The 13,015-nt window shown below is 40.1% G+C and overlaps 1 protein-coding gene across 1 annotated transcript in view; it reads left to right on the top strand.

The window, feature by feature from the left end:
- LOC136874322 (centromere protein K) overlaps positions 1-13,015 on the top strand; it is an 84,173-nt gene that overhangs the window by 30,161 nt on the left and 40,997 nt on the right. The window contains exon 4 of the mRNA XM_067147964.2: positions 11,115-11,250. Within this exon, the coding sequence (XP_067004065.2) occupies positions 11,115-11,250 (136 nt within the window). The remainder of the gene's footprint in view (positions 1-11,114; positions 11,251-13,015) is intronic.

The following is a 13,015-nucleotide window of genomic DNA, read 5'->3' as shown; positions in this document are numbered from 1 at the left end:
GAGTCTTCCGGGAAACCTGTTTACAAACAGTTGGATTTGTTAGAAGAGGTGAAAGAAAAAATCTGCTTAGCTCAGGCCCTGCTGGCGATAGAATTCGGGACAAGCTTAATAAACTACTGCAGAAGAACTCAGGACTGTCAATTCTTCGTGCCGTGACTGATGTTTAATTGGCAAAACTAACGTTGAATGTGATATCTCCCCAAGTCTCGTACCAAAATTCAAATACAGCCCTGTAACCTCTGTTGATGCTGAGTGTACTTTCTCAGCCTACAAGCTAGTGTTGTCAGACAAGCGGTGTAGTTTCACAACAGAAAATCTAGAAAAAATGCTAGTAATTTACTGTGCATCAAATTATGGGCAGTAACATGCTTGTAATTCAATGTTTTTATTATTTAGAGATAATAATTCAAAAATGTGGTGAACCATTGTGTATGTGAAATATTGTATTAACATGTTATTGCCTTATTACTTGTATGCATTTAGAGTTGTTATTAATTTAGAGGGGAAAAAATGGCATTTTAATTTATAAGTGCTTATTAAAATACGTAAAATTCAAGCTGCCTAAAACATATTTTGTAGAACCTATTTTTACATATTTGAGAGCCTATTTTAGGCACCTAAAATACAAATGTTATCACCTAAAAATCTGAGGTCTAATGATCACTAATACCATCTATTACTTCGGTTTCTCTATATAGCTCATCTGGTTTTACCAGCACCATGTCCAGGATATTTTTCCCTCTAGTTGGTTCCATCACTTTCTGAATCAGCTGTCCTTCCCATATTAGCTTATTTGCCATTTGTTGGTCATGCTTCCTGTCATTCACATTTCCTTCCCAGTTGACATTTGGTAATTCAAATCTGCCATTACAATTACATTCCTTTCCATGTTGTTTCCCCCGTAGCTGATTATCTTATCAAATAATTCTGAATCCGTGTGAGCGCTACCGTTTCCCGGTCTGTACATTCCAAAGACATCAAGTTGCCTATTATCGTTAGAAATGAGCCTTACACCTAAAATTTCATGTTTGTCATCTTTAACTTTTTCGTAGCTTACAAATTCTTCTTTCACCAGAATGAATACTCTCCCTCCCACCATTTCTCTCCTATCTCTACGATGCACACTCCAGTTCCGTGAGAAAATTTCTGCATCCATTATATCATTTCTCAGCCATGATTCAACTATTACAATATCTGGTAAGTATATATCTATTTAATTACTTAATTCTATTCCTTTCTTTAAAAATACTTCTAAGGTTCATCACTAACATTTTTATTTCATCCCTACTTGACTTCCTGATCTCTGTACCCTTATCACTGCTCCCTAGAATGTACCTCCCTATTACCCTTCCAGACAAATTTTTTTAACTTATACGTACCATTGCGTTTTAAGTGAAGGCCATCTGAGCGCAGATCTATCTCCTACCCACCCATTTAGGATCCAGAAATTTCACTCCCAGTTTCCCACATACCCACTCCATAGTCTCATTTAAATCCCCAATCACCCTCCAGTCAGTATCCCTCCTACACAGTATTCCACTGATAACAATCTCCACTTCCTTAAACCTCACCCGTGCTGCATTTACCGGATCCCACACATCCCCAACTATGTTGGTACTTATACCAGCTTGCCTTACAATGTTGGTACCAACGTGAAACACTACCGCCTTCTCCTTCTCCTACTCCTTATCTTCTACTTTCCTCAACATCTGCCTCAACCTAATTCCTGGATAACACTCCACCGTGGTTCCCTTGCCTCCACACACTTTTCCCACATGTCTAACGATGGAATCCCCCATGACCAAAGCCTCAACCCTACCCACCTCATTTGATACCCTCCCCTCCTTGTCGGCCCTATCTTTCCTGATAGCTGCAGAAGCTACTTCCTCCTCCCTTTTCTCCCTCCCATGATGCTGTTCCAACTTTCTTTTCCTATCCTCTACTCTACATTTCCCTTTCCTACCTTTTCCCTTCCTCTCCTTGGAGTGACTCGTACCGATTTCTCACAGACACCTGTCCTGAATTCTGATCCTGTATAGAGCCCTAAGCCCGCATTCTCCTTCCCCTTAGAACATTAGACCACCTGTCTTCTACAATTCTCTAACGGCATGTTTAAACCTGTATTATTTATGATAATAATCTGTCATTGCGCCGATACTCCACAGTTCTGATGTGTCCAGAAAGAAAAGTGTAATTTTTCCGATTCCGTAAGATGTATTTGGTGCCTACTTAAGGTCAATATGTTTATTTCGCATCATCAACGGCTTCTCATTCAAACTAAACCGCCCGCTCAACAGACATTCCATTCATCAGAGGGGAGTCCCCGCCTTTGAATAGAAATCTACGTGTCTTTATAACTTCAAGTGACGAGGGAGCTTCACCTCATTCTTTGTCTGAATTTCGTGCTGGTTGGTCGATCGCCCGCCGAGACCATATTTGTCAGAGGACGCTTTGTTCGGATATATATGAGAACTGAGCCAGTGATATGTTTTCGAGACAAGTACAATTAAATTGTGTTTAACTGTGGCACAATGTATGTGCAATGTTCTAATTTGATCCGGAAGTGATCAGTATGAACGTGATAAGATAGTTACCTCTATCTGTAATGGTCGTGAAAGTGACTCCTAGTGCGGGAACGGCGTATTTATCTGATGATATTAGGACGGTAATGAACGGTGTTATACGGTGCCGCCTATATCCCAGCAAATAACTCGCGTTAATGTAAGTATAACCGAGCTCGATAGCTGCAGTCGCTTAAGTGCGGCCAGTATCCAGTAATCGGGAGATAGTGGGTTCGAACCCCACTGTCGGCAGCCCTGAAGATGGTTTTCCGTGGTTTCCCATTTTCACACCAGGCAAATGCTGGGGCTGTACCTTAAGGCCACGGCCGCTTCCTTCCCATTCCTAGGCCTTTCCTATCCCATCGTCGCCATAACACCTATCTTTGTCAGTGCGACGTAAAGCCCATAGCAAAAAAAAAGAAAAAAGTATGTGGACCAAACTCATTAAACTTCAGGTAATTAGCATTTACCAATTTAAAAACACTCTGATTGGAACAAGTTTGTCATTGTGTGTAGACCCATCATCAAAACTTAATACACTGTAAGATGCTTTTGATTCTGTTGTGACTAAACAAAGAAATGTACTCATCTCTACTGTACAGTTGGGTGTCCCTTATTTTTTTGACTTAATTTCTGAATGCTCACCCTCCAGTTTTGTTCAGATAATTCTAAAACATGCCTATACAAATTTTTGTTGAAGTTGGAGTATTCTAACCCGTGCTGAAGTGAGTGTGAAATTGCACGAAGAGCAAGTCCAGACTTGCCACCCAACGCTGAGTCAGTACGTGCGTTTTTATCCATAGTGTCACACATGTTTTCGGGTCACTAACATAATGTAACATAAATTATGCATTGCCAGGGAACGTGTGTTTTTAATAAGTGATATAAAACACCAAATAACTGGACACAAAAATCCATAAAATAGACAAGCGCTTGAAGTTTTATTTTATAATATACAGGAGGTAAAATTAGCTGTCAGTGTAAGTGCTAATCTTGTGGTTCGTGAGTGAATATTTTGGGAGAAAGCAAGAATTCAGACAAGAGCTAATCAGCATTGTTCACAAAAACTTATTAACTTGTATTCTAAGTGGAGAAAATTGAAGAAAATACAGAAAAAACTGCAAACAAGTGAGAATATACTTTTAACCATCGTGAAGAGGAGTTGACAATTTATTTGATATTGTACATGCGAATGCTGTACAAGTGATGAAGTTAGAAGAAGACAGGATGTGTTTACTTCGCCAGAGAGAGCCAGGACACAGAGTTTACCTTGCAGGAGTAGACCAAAACTCGCAGATAAAGAAAAGAATGCGAGGCAAATAAAATTACAAGAAGAGAAAAGGAAAGAGAAACGACAGTGTGCAGCATCTACATCTTGTACTATACCTCCTTCTTCATCATCTGAAGATTCAGATAGCACACTTCTGAGTTCAAATGAAATCAACGTTTGTGAATTTTTAGGAGAGACTGCTGAGAGTACATCAATGCAGAATGCTGCAAGACGTGGTATAAAAAATTGTATTTCTCCTAAATTAGTTGCTGCTTTGAATAGATACCAGTGTAAGGGATTCTGTATACATCTTTCAGGCGACAGGACTTCTATTCATCGAATCAGGCAGAAGAAGAGAAAAGAACATTCTAAAACAATCAAATCTGCTTCCAAGAATGATATACCTGTAATTCTTACTGTTCATTGTAGGGTAAACTGTTGCCTGCAGTGAATGACAGGGATCCAAAAGAAGAAAGACTAGTTGTTGCATTTGAGGACAGTGAGCAGCTCATAGGGGTTCCAAACTTACAGAATTATTCTGGTGAAGAACAGGCGAACGCTATTTGGAATGTATTAACGTACTGGGATATAGAAAACAATGTACGAATTCTCTGATGTGACAGAACTGCATCAAACACTGGACATTTTAATGGAGCATGTGTCTTACTTGAACAAAAATTGGGCAGGGAATTGTTGTTTCTCCTGCCATCATCACTTATCTGAGCTTATTTCACAATGTTTATTTGAATGTAAAGTATGTGGTATAACACTCAGTCCTGACATACCAGTTTGTAAACATTTTAGGGAAAGCTGGGAAAGTGTTAATGCCAATCGTTTTCAGAGTGGCAAGGTGAATGGGAAATATTTTTGAGTGAGTCGGAAATTATAGAAATTCAATTCTGGTACTGTAAAAGCCTTTATGCCTTTAAGCCATGGGTTCTTCATTTGTACGTTTTACAATAATATTAACTACTTCATCAGTAAATAATTAATAGCCCGCTTCCTTTGAAGTTGTTGACAAACCTGAAGGAAAAGGGAATTTCAATAAGAACTTGAAAGGACTAAGAAGCAAAGCAGAAAATAAAATTTTAGGAAGGAGAGGAAAAAGGAACAACAACCTAACAGGTGTTAAATTTCTTTAATGTGTACCTTAGGCGGAGCGCACACTTATTGGACAAGGGACACGACACATGGGATGCGACAAAAGGGACATGTTCAAAGTGGATACAGCCCGTGCAATCAAGAGGAAGCCCGCACACTTATCGGTCAAGGACATGGACTGCCCCATGTGTCAGCGGACATGTCCCGTCGAGGTATCGCCTGTTGCATTTCGTAGGACGTGTCCCATCACTTCGCACGTGAGTTTGGTGAAGTAATTTTAATATATGCAGCTCAGTAGAGGAAACTACTACAAATTTTATAGCGGAAGTGGAGAAGCATGAAGTGCTGTGTAATTACAGATTAAAGGATTATTCAAATAGGTCCATATGTCAAAATATCTGGCGAGAAATAGGCGAAGCATTCAGCATGAGTGTTATCAATAATCTTTCAGCTGGTAGAATAGGATCCCCGAATTTTTTTTTTTCTCAATTAGTGGCTTTACCATATGCAGTAACTTTTGAAATGTCTTCCAGTTCATTCTGCAATAAAATGTATGAAATTATGAAGGATCTTTTCTTAGCCAACACGAAAGCACCATTCTCTTGGCAGTCCACGTTATGCGAGTATGAGTTGACCCAAAATATATTTTTTCGTCTAGTCACCCGACTTCTTCGTAATTCTCGAAGTACTGTAACAACAAGCCTTCCAAATCACTAGAGGACATCTTGACTAATGTCCCAGAGATGTGCATGTACGTGGCCTATGGGACACGGGACAGGACAAGTTATTTCAGTCGTGTCTCCTGTCCCATGTCGCGTGTCCAAGAAGTGTGCGCTCTGACTTAGGTTTCCTATAATTCATATTCATTTTGTTCATTTACCTAGGTACGTACAATTTTCTTTACCAAGCAGAGTGGCCCTGCATATTAATGTGCTACAGCTATGGAGCTAGGTTCTGCATTATTGGGAGACAGGTGAGTTTGAACCCCACCATCAGCTGTTCTGAGAATGGTTTTCTATGGTTTCCCATTTTCACTTCCATGCAAATGCCAGGCAGTTCCTATTCATAAGTCACAGCCAAATTCTTCCACCACCTTACCCACTTTCATTCACCGTCGTTCATTTCATCTTTATTAGCTCCTCAGCTGAGGTTGGTGACAGGAAGGACATCCAGCCATAGAATTGTCCCATGTGATTTCATCTCACATCATTCTCAATCCGGTATAGGAAACAGGACGAGGGGTTAGACATATGTGTCTACACATACAATTTTCTTTGTAGTAAGAACTTTGAGAGTGAATATAGGCACATTCTGGGTGGTCTGTGGGGACATTGCTGCACTTGCTGCTAAGGGAGTATTTCCTAGTGATGGAATAAAGTGACGTGAATAAGGAATATATTTGCTGATAGGCTATCTACTAACCTCTCTCTTAGATCCAAGAAGGTTCTTTACCGGGCGAGTTGGCCGTGCGGTTAGGGGCGCGCAGCTGTGAGCTTGCACCCGGGAGATAGTGGGTTCGAACCCCATTGTCGGCAGCCCTGAAGATAGTTTTTAGTGGTTTCCCATTTTCACACCAGGCAAATGCTGGGGCTGTACCTTAATTAAGGCCACAGCCACTTCCTTCTCACTCCCAGCGCTTTCCTATCCCATCATCGCCATAAGAGCTATATATGTCGGTGCAATGTAAAACAGGTTGTAAAAAAAGAGGGTTCGTTGGCAGAACTTCCATCTGATAGTTCAATAAAATAACACTTTTCACAATTACAACTAGCAAACTTCTGACTATATGTTATGATTGACTACCCTGAATTCTCAAGAAAAGGTCTGAAGTGCTTAGCTGTGTTCCCCACTCCTTATATGTTAGATACCACATTCTTACACCTCATGTATTTGAAATCAAAGTTAAGGAATGGATATTATAATGTAATTTTGGGTAAACATAAAAATAACAGTACTATAAAATGTGTTGGAGATTCTTTGAACCTCCTTTGTATAATAAAATTAAGACTTTGTAAGCTACTAATAAAAATATAGCACATCTTGAAAAGTGATCTGACAAAAAATTTGAACTGTGCTGAACATCTAATTTTATGTTGAAGAAAAATCTAGATTTTCTACCAATAGTTAAATTATCCCTGTTCTTACACTATCAGTTTTAGTACATCTGAAAGATTCCATTTACATTTATGGTTCTGCGCTGTCAGAAAATCTAACTACGTATGATCTTTTAAAATTTTAGTATTCCTTAATTTATTTTGATCCCCCTGTCGGCAGCCCTGAAGATGGTTTTCCGTAGTTTCCCATTTTCACACCATGCAAATGCTGGGGCTGTACCTTAATTAAGGCCACGGCCGCTTCCTTCCCACTCCTAGCCCTTCTCCGTCCCATCGTCGCCATGTCGGTGCGACGTAAAGCAACTAGCAAAAAAAAAAATTATTTTGAAAGGAATTTAGTACCACGTAAAGTGTGTATAATGCTGGTTCCGTGGTGTAGGGATAGCATGCCTGCCTCTTGCCTGGAGGCCCCGGATTTGATTCCCAGCCAGGTCAGGAATTTTTACCTGAATCTGAGGGCTGGTTCGAGGTCCACTCAGCCTACATGATTAGAATTGAGAAGCTATCTGACGGTGAGATAGCGGCCCTGGTCTTGAAAGCCAAGAATAACAGCCGAGAGGATTCTTCGTGCTGACCACATGACACCTCATAACCTGCATGCCTTTGGAGCTGAGCAGCAGTCGCTTGGTAGGGCAAGGCCCTTCAGGTCTGTAGTGCCATGGGCTTAGTTTGAAGTGTGTATATTGCAGGTAAGAAATTATTTCTTGTCATTTATCTAGAGAAAGGAAAGTAATATTACATTCGATAATACATGGGTAAATCATGAACATCATTACAATTAACTGCATATTTCTGTAATGTACGTAAGGGGTACAATGTATCTCGCGGACACTTTTATTGATATTGAAACAAAAATAGCAGGCAGCTATGAACCAGGAAGTACTACAATGGCGTTTAAGAAACTAATGTGGGTCAAGGCCATTTCACGTGAATGGTTACGTCAGTTCATTGAAAAATACCAGTAAGGGATGTCCGTGGTACATTGTGCCCGACGGAAGATTAAGACAAATAAGTCCGACAGTTTTTCTTTAGGTAGGATCATGAGTGAGAAAAAATTGTAACAATTACTATCTGTTCCTACATATAACCTGTTAATGAGTGCACCTAAGGACAGTCAATAGAGTGTGCACGACATTCGTCGTTTGGTCCCACATGAGGGAGCACGGCATTTGTTGTTTTAGGCTAGTACCTGTCGGCATTTTTGGAAGTTCAGTTATTCGAATAGTGTCACTGTACAAATCCTAGTTTGTATGGCGGTAGTCGCTAATGGAAATGCGTGTACTTCCTACAGTGTACGAGTTTGGCGCGCCGTTGGCCTACAGGTTATAGCAGTGTTACAATTACCGCCGATGTGGATAGATGTTTGTGCTCTTCGTAGCTATAAATATTTTTGGTTTTCGTAAATATAACTGTGAATGTTTCTTCGTTTGTAAATTAAAAGTGATGCTAAGGAGTGATGATATTAAAGATGAACTAACAGAGATATTAGTGAAGATGATATATTAAAAAACGTTTTGAAATGACAGTTTTTCTCGATCCAAAATGTCTTTTCTTGTGTCTCAAAGTATCTTAAAGTTGTAATAAATAAGTTTATTGTAATTTTTTAAGAAGAAATTTCTTACTCCCCAGAGGTTGTTTACCGGTCAAAAACGTACTTGGATGCAGCCGGCATTATTGCACGACATATGCCGTGCGCACTCATTAAAAGGTTAAAAGGCACTCAAATCTTTTCACCAGAATTTATATTATTTGCATATGTTATCAAAGAGACTTTACTGTTTTTGTAAATACTGGGGCGAGTTGGCCATGCGGTTAGGGGCGCGCAGCTGTGAGCTCACATCCGGGAGATAGTGGGTTCGAATCCCACTGTCGGCACTCTTGAAGATGGTTTTCCATGGTTTCCCATTTTCGCACCAGGCAAATGCTGCGGCTGTACCTTAATTAAGGCCATGGCTGCTTCCTTCCCATTCTTAGGCCTTTCCTGTCCCATCGTCACCATAAGACTTATCTGTGTTGGTGCTACGTAAAGCAAATAGCAAAGGGAGAGGTCGGGGAAAGGAGAGGGGGTGGAGGGGAAAGGGGAATTAAGGTGCGGCTGAAGGGTGTGGGAAAAGAGATGGCTGCTGAGGAAATGGTGGTGTGAATATTATGAAAAACTGAATTATGACTTGTTGGTTTGATGTTTCTAAAAATGGGAATTAGAAGGTCAAATAGGATACGGCTTTTTTGAAATGTCATTAAGATTATGATTCAGGTTAAAATATTGATCTATATGTATGAAGCAGCTTTCAGTAGGCCTAATGGTAAGGAGGGGTCTTATGTTGATTCTGACAATTCCCATATCTTGTTTTATGTCTGTGAATTTGTGATTTGCCTCTCTCTCCTTGCCCTGCCCCTTCCTTTTCCTTTGAATCTCACAACTGTTAATACGAGGCACACAGCAATAAGTCACGCACCACATGCCGCAACGAGAGGTAAGTCTCATATAACCTAGCCATTTGACTAACTCGCTCTCTCCTTCAATTCATTAATTTCATCTAATTTTTCCCATCATTTATTCAGGTTAACTGCATGGACACCGTAATGAATTGTGAATTTATACCAGCCACAAATTAAGAATGTGTCAGTTTTAACCATATCTTCATGTGCCGTCCTGACAATGTCCAACAGCATTTCAGCAGATTTTAACAAACACTATGGGAACATTTCATTTTATTTACGTTGGTCGATGTGGAAACACCATGTAGCAGTTCTGTGTCAGCTGGTGGTTATTTACAGTGCATCTAATGGCTTGCATACTGCTAATACCACTCAAGTAGATTTGGTGATTGATGATCTGACTACAGAATCAACATTTACCAGTTCCCGTGTTGCAATTGAAATTGTAATGATTAGCAGTGATGGAACTAGGAAGTCTTTGAATATTAATGCAAGAAAAGGTCTGGATGATGAGCATACTCCACATGCTAAGAATTTAGAGCCTAATTTATTTCTTTTTCAAATTTTATCATAGTTCTTCCCAGATTTAATGTCAATTGTGTTTTTGTACATTCGTTTTTATGTCAATTATGTGTTTGTACATTTCTTTAGTTAAAGATGTATTACCTTAAGGCTGAAGATGGCCAGCCAAGGCTGAAACTAGTCCCTAGTTTAGTAGTGTAATTCAAAATACTCCATAGTTTAGTATTGAAAAGGTGGACCCTTACACCATTAATTTAATAATTATTATTGTTATTTATCATTGTTGCACATGTGATGTTTCAAGCTCATGGTCAAATTTTATGCGAGCCATTATATAAGCGAGTCAGATGCAATAAAGCTTTGAAGGACCATAAATGCAGCAATTTCCTTTCATTTAACATTTACAAAACAGCATAATTATCTTCCCATATATGACATACCTGTCCTGAGAAATGAGAGTGCTGAGCAAGCCGGCCATATGGTTAGGGTCGTGTAGCTGTGAACTGCCATTCGGGAGATGGTGCATTCAAATTCCTCTGTCGGCATTAAACCACTGGCAAAAAATAGCAGTAAGAGTTTGTTGCACCCATGAAGATAGGCTGTTTATATTTCCCTTATTGAACTTGAACAACGCTTATTGTCTTTCCTGTTTTTCATCCCCTCATTGTATGGTAATTTGGTACCTATTCTTCAGGATGCTTCCTCTCAAATTCCAGTTCATTGGAACTTCTGATGGATATACTTATTTCTAAAGTGGTTTTCTGTAGTTTACCATTTTCACATGAGGCAAATACTTGGGCTGTAACCTTAATTCAGGCCATGGTCGCTTCCTTCCCACTCCTAGCCATTTACTATCCCATCATCGCTGTAAACATAAAACCTATTTTTGTTGGTGTGATGTGAAGCAAAGTGTAAAATAAATTATTTCTAAAGCTAAAAATACTGGATACTTTTACCTTAAGTAGCAATGTTCACAACGTGCATTTCATCTGGCATGTTCTGCAAGTTGACTCTTCCTTCTGTAGATTGTTTGAATTACTGGTAGTTTGATATTTTAGTTTCTGTATTTGTTTTATTCTCATAAATTCATATGCCTGAATTTTATAGCATAGTAAAGCAAATGGAGTTATTGAAGACTGCAGCAGAGAAGCGTAAAGAAACAAAAGAAATGTATACCTTGGAAGATCTTGAACGGAAATTACGGACTGCTGAGAGGGAATTTCGGAAGCATAAAACTTTCATGGTACGTATACTAGTTGTGCGTGGCACACCATTTGAGGGTTGTGTCTCAGTTAGGATGAGAAAAATTGTATTAATTAAAAGTTTGTGAGCAATAATTAGGCTAATATATGCAAAATTTAATACACCGAGTCACCCAACTATCTGAAGACGAGATGACTGCAGGAACTCCATCACAGTCATAACTCTCACTATTGGTGTGCAGAAAATTCTAATGTTGTTTATGAAGTCCCTCATTATGAAGGATGACCGAGCTCGATAGCTGCAGTCGCTTAAGTGCGGCCAGTATCCAGTATTCGAGAGATAGTAGGTTCGAACCCCACTGGTTTTCCGTGGTTTCCCATTTTCACACCAGGCAATTGCTGGGGCTGTACTGTGCGCTCATTCTGAGTTTATAAGAGAGACCCTATACAGTACAATGTAGTTGTGAAAATTACATATGCATTGCTTGCTTTCATTTTCCACACATTTTAGGCATATGCTTATGAAATGATCCATTTTATAAGGGTCGAGTCATAAGTCATGGCAACTATTTTTTTTTCTCGCGAACAGGAGACAACACGGAAAATCTAGGATATGCATTTGGAAATATAGGGCATGGACTTATGCATAGTGCCTGAAGACAAATTCTGACTTTAGGAGATTCTCGTGGGAAAGTGACAGAACACAGGCCATTGGTAAACATTGTTTTATTATGGTATAGACAGCAAGTACACAAGACTACGTACAAAGGACATGTCTCCACTGGTTACAAACATTCGACATCACCAAAGGTTTCCACTGTGCGTTGCCAGCAGTGGGGCAGGCGCTGAATACCATTCGCTGCTTGTGTATTGCTAACATGTGACACCTCTCTCCAAAATGCTGTTGCAATGTCCCCTTTCTTAACAAACCATTGTCCACATAATGGCATCCTGACTTTGGGGATTAGATCATAGTCACATGGCTCAGATCAGGCGAATAAGGCGGGTGTGGAAGAACCTCCCATCCCCACCGTTGTAAGCGATGCTGAACGATGGTAGCTGTGTGAGCTGTCGCGTTATCGTGTAGGATTATGGCGCCATCCAAAAGATGTGGACGTTTGTTTTGCACTGCACGGCGCAATTGGTACAACAAAAGGGAATTGTAATAAACTGCATTGACAATGTGTCCCTTACGCACTGGATGACACACAAGAACACCTTGAACATGGTATGCCAGGATTACCATAACCTTATTGGGCGACTGATTTTGTAGAACCTTGTGTCTCCGTGGTGACCCCTGACAACGCCATTCACTTGACTGACTCTTCAGTTCAGGTTCATAAGCACCCATGTTTCATCGACTGCAATAATGAGATTCAACATGGCTTGTCCTTCTTGCTGAAACCTCTCCTGATTGATGTGACATGTTTCGTAACGAGTCCACTTCTGTACCTCTGTACAAAGTTTATGCATCTGTAGGTCCTTGTGTAAAATGCGCTGTATTGTTGCTGCTGTTATTGCTGTATGTTCTTGCAATTCCACTAGAGTCCAACGCCTGTCATGTAAACACTGATCAATCACCATTATCCGTACATCTTTATCCATGGACACTGGACGGCCTGAGTAGGCAAATCGGCAGTTGATGCTCTACCCGGTTTGAACGTCTCCACTCACCTCGCCACTGTTCTATAGGACATGGCATGCACACCTAATGCTTCCTGCAGCTCGGCATGGCATTGGCATGCATTTCTGCCGCAGAGAACTGCTATTTTAATATACAATCATTGTTCCTGCTTGTTGACTTCC

This window comes from Anabrus simplex, chromosome 5, assembly GCF_040414725.1.
Source record: "Anabrus simplex isolate iqAnaSimp1 chromosome 5, ASM4041472v1, whole genome shotgun sequence".
Lineage (NCBI taxonomy): Eukaryota > Metazoa > Arthropoda > Insecta > Orthoptera > Tettigoniidae > Anabrus > Anabrus simplex.
Note: the sequence above shows the minus strand (reverse complement) of the source record. Positions and strands in the feature narration are given on the sequence as shown.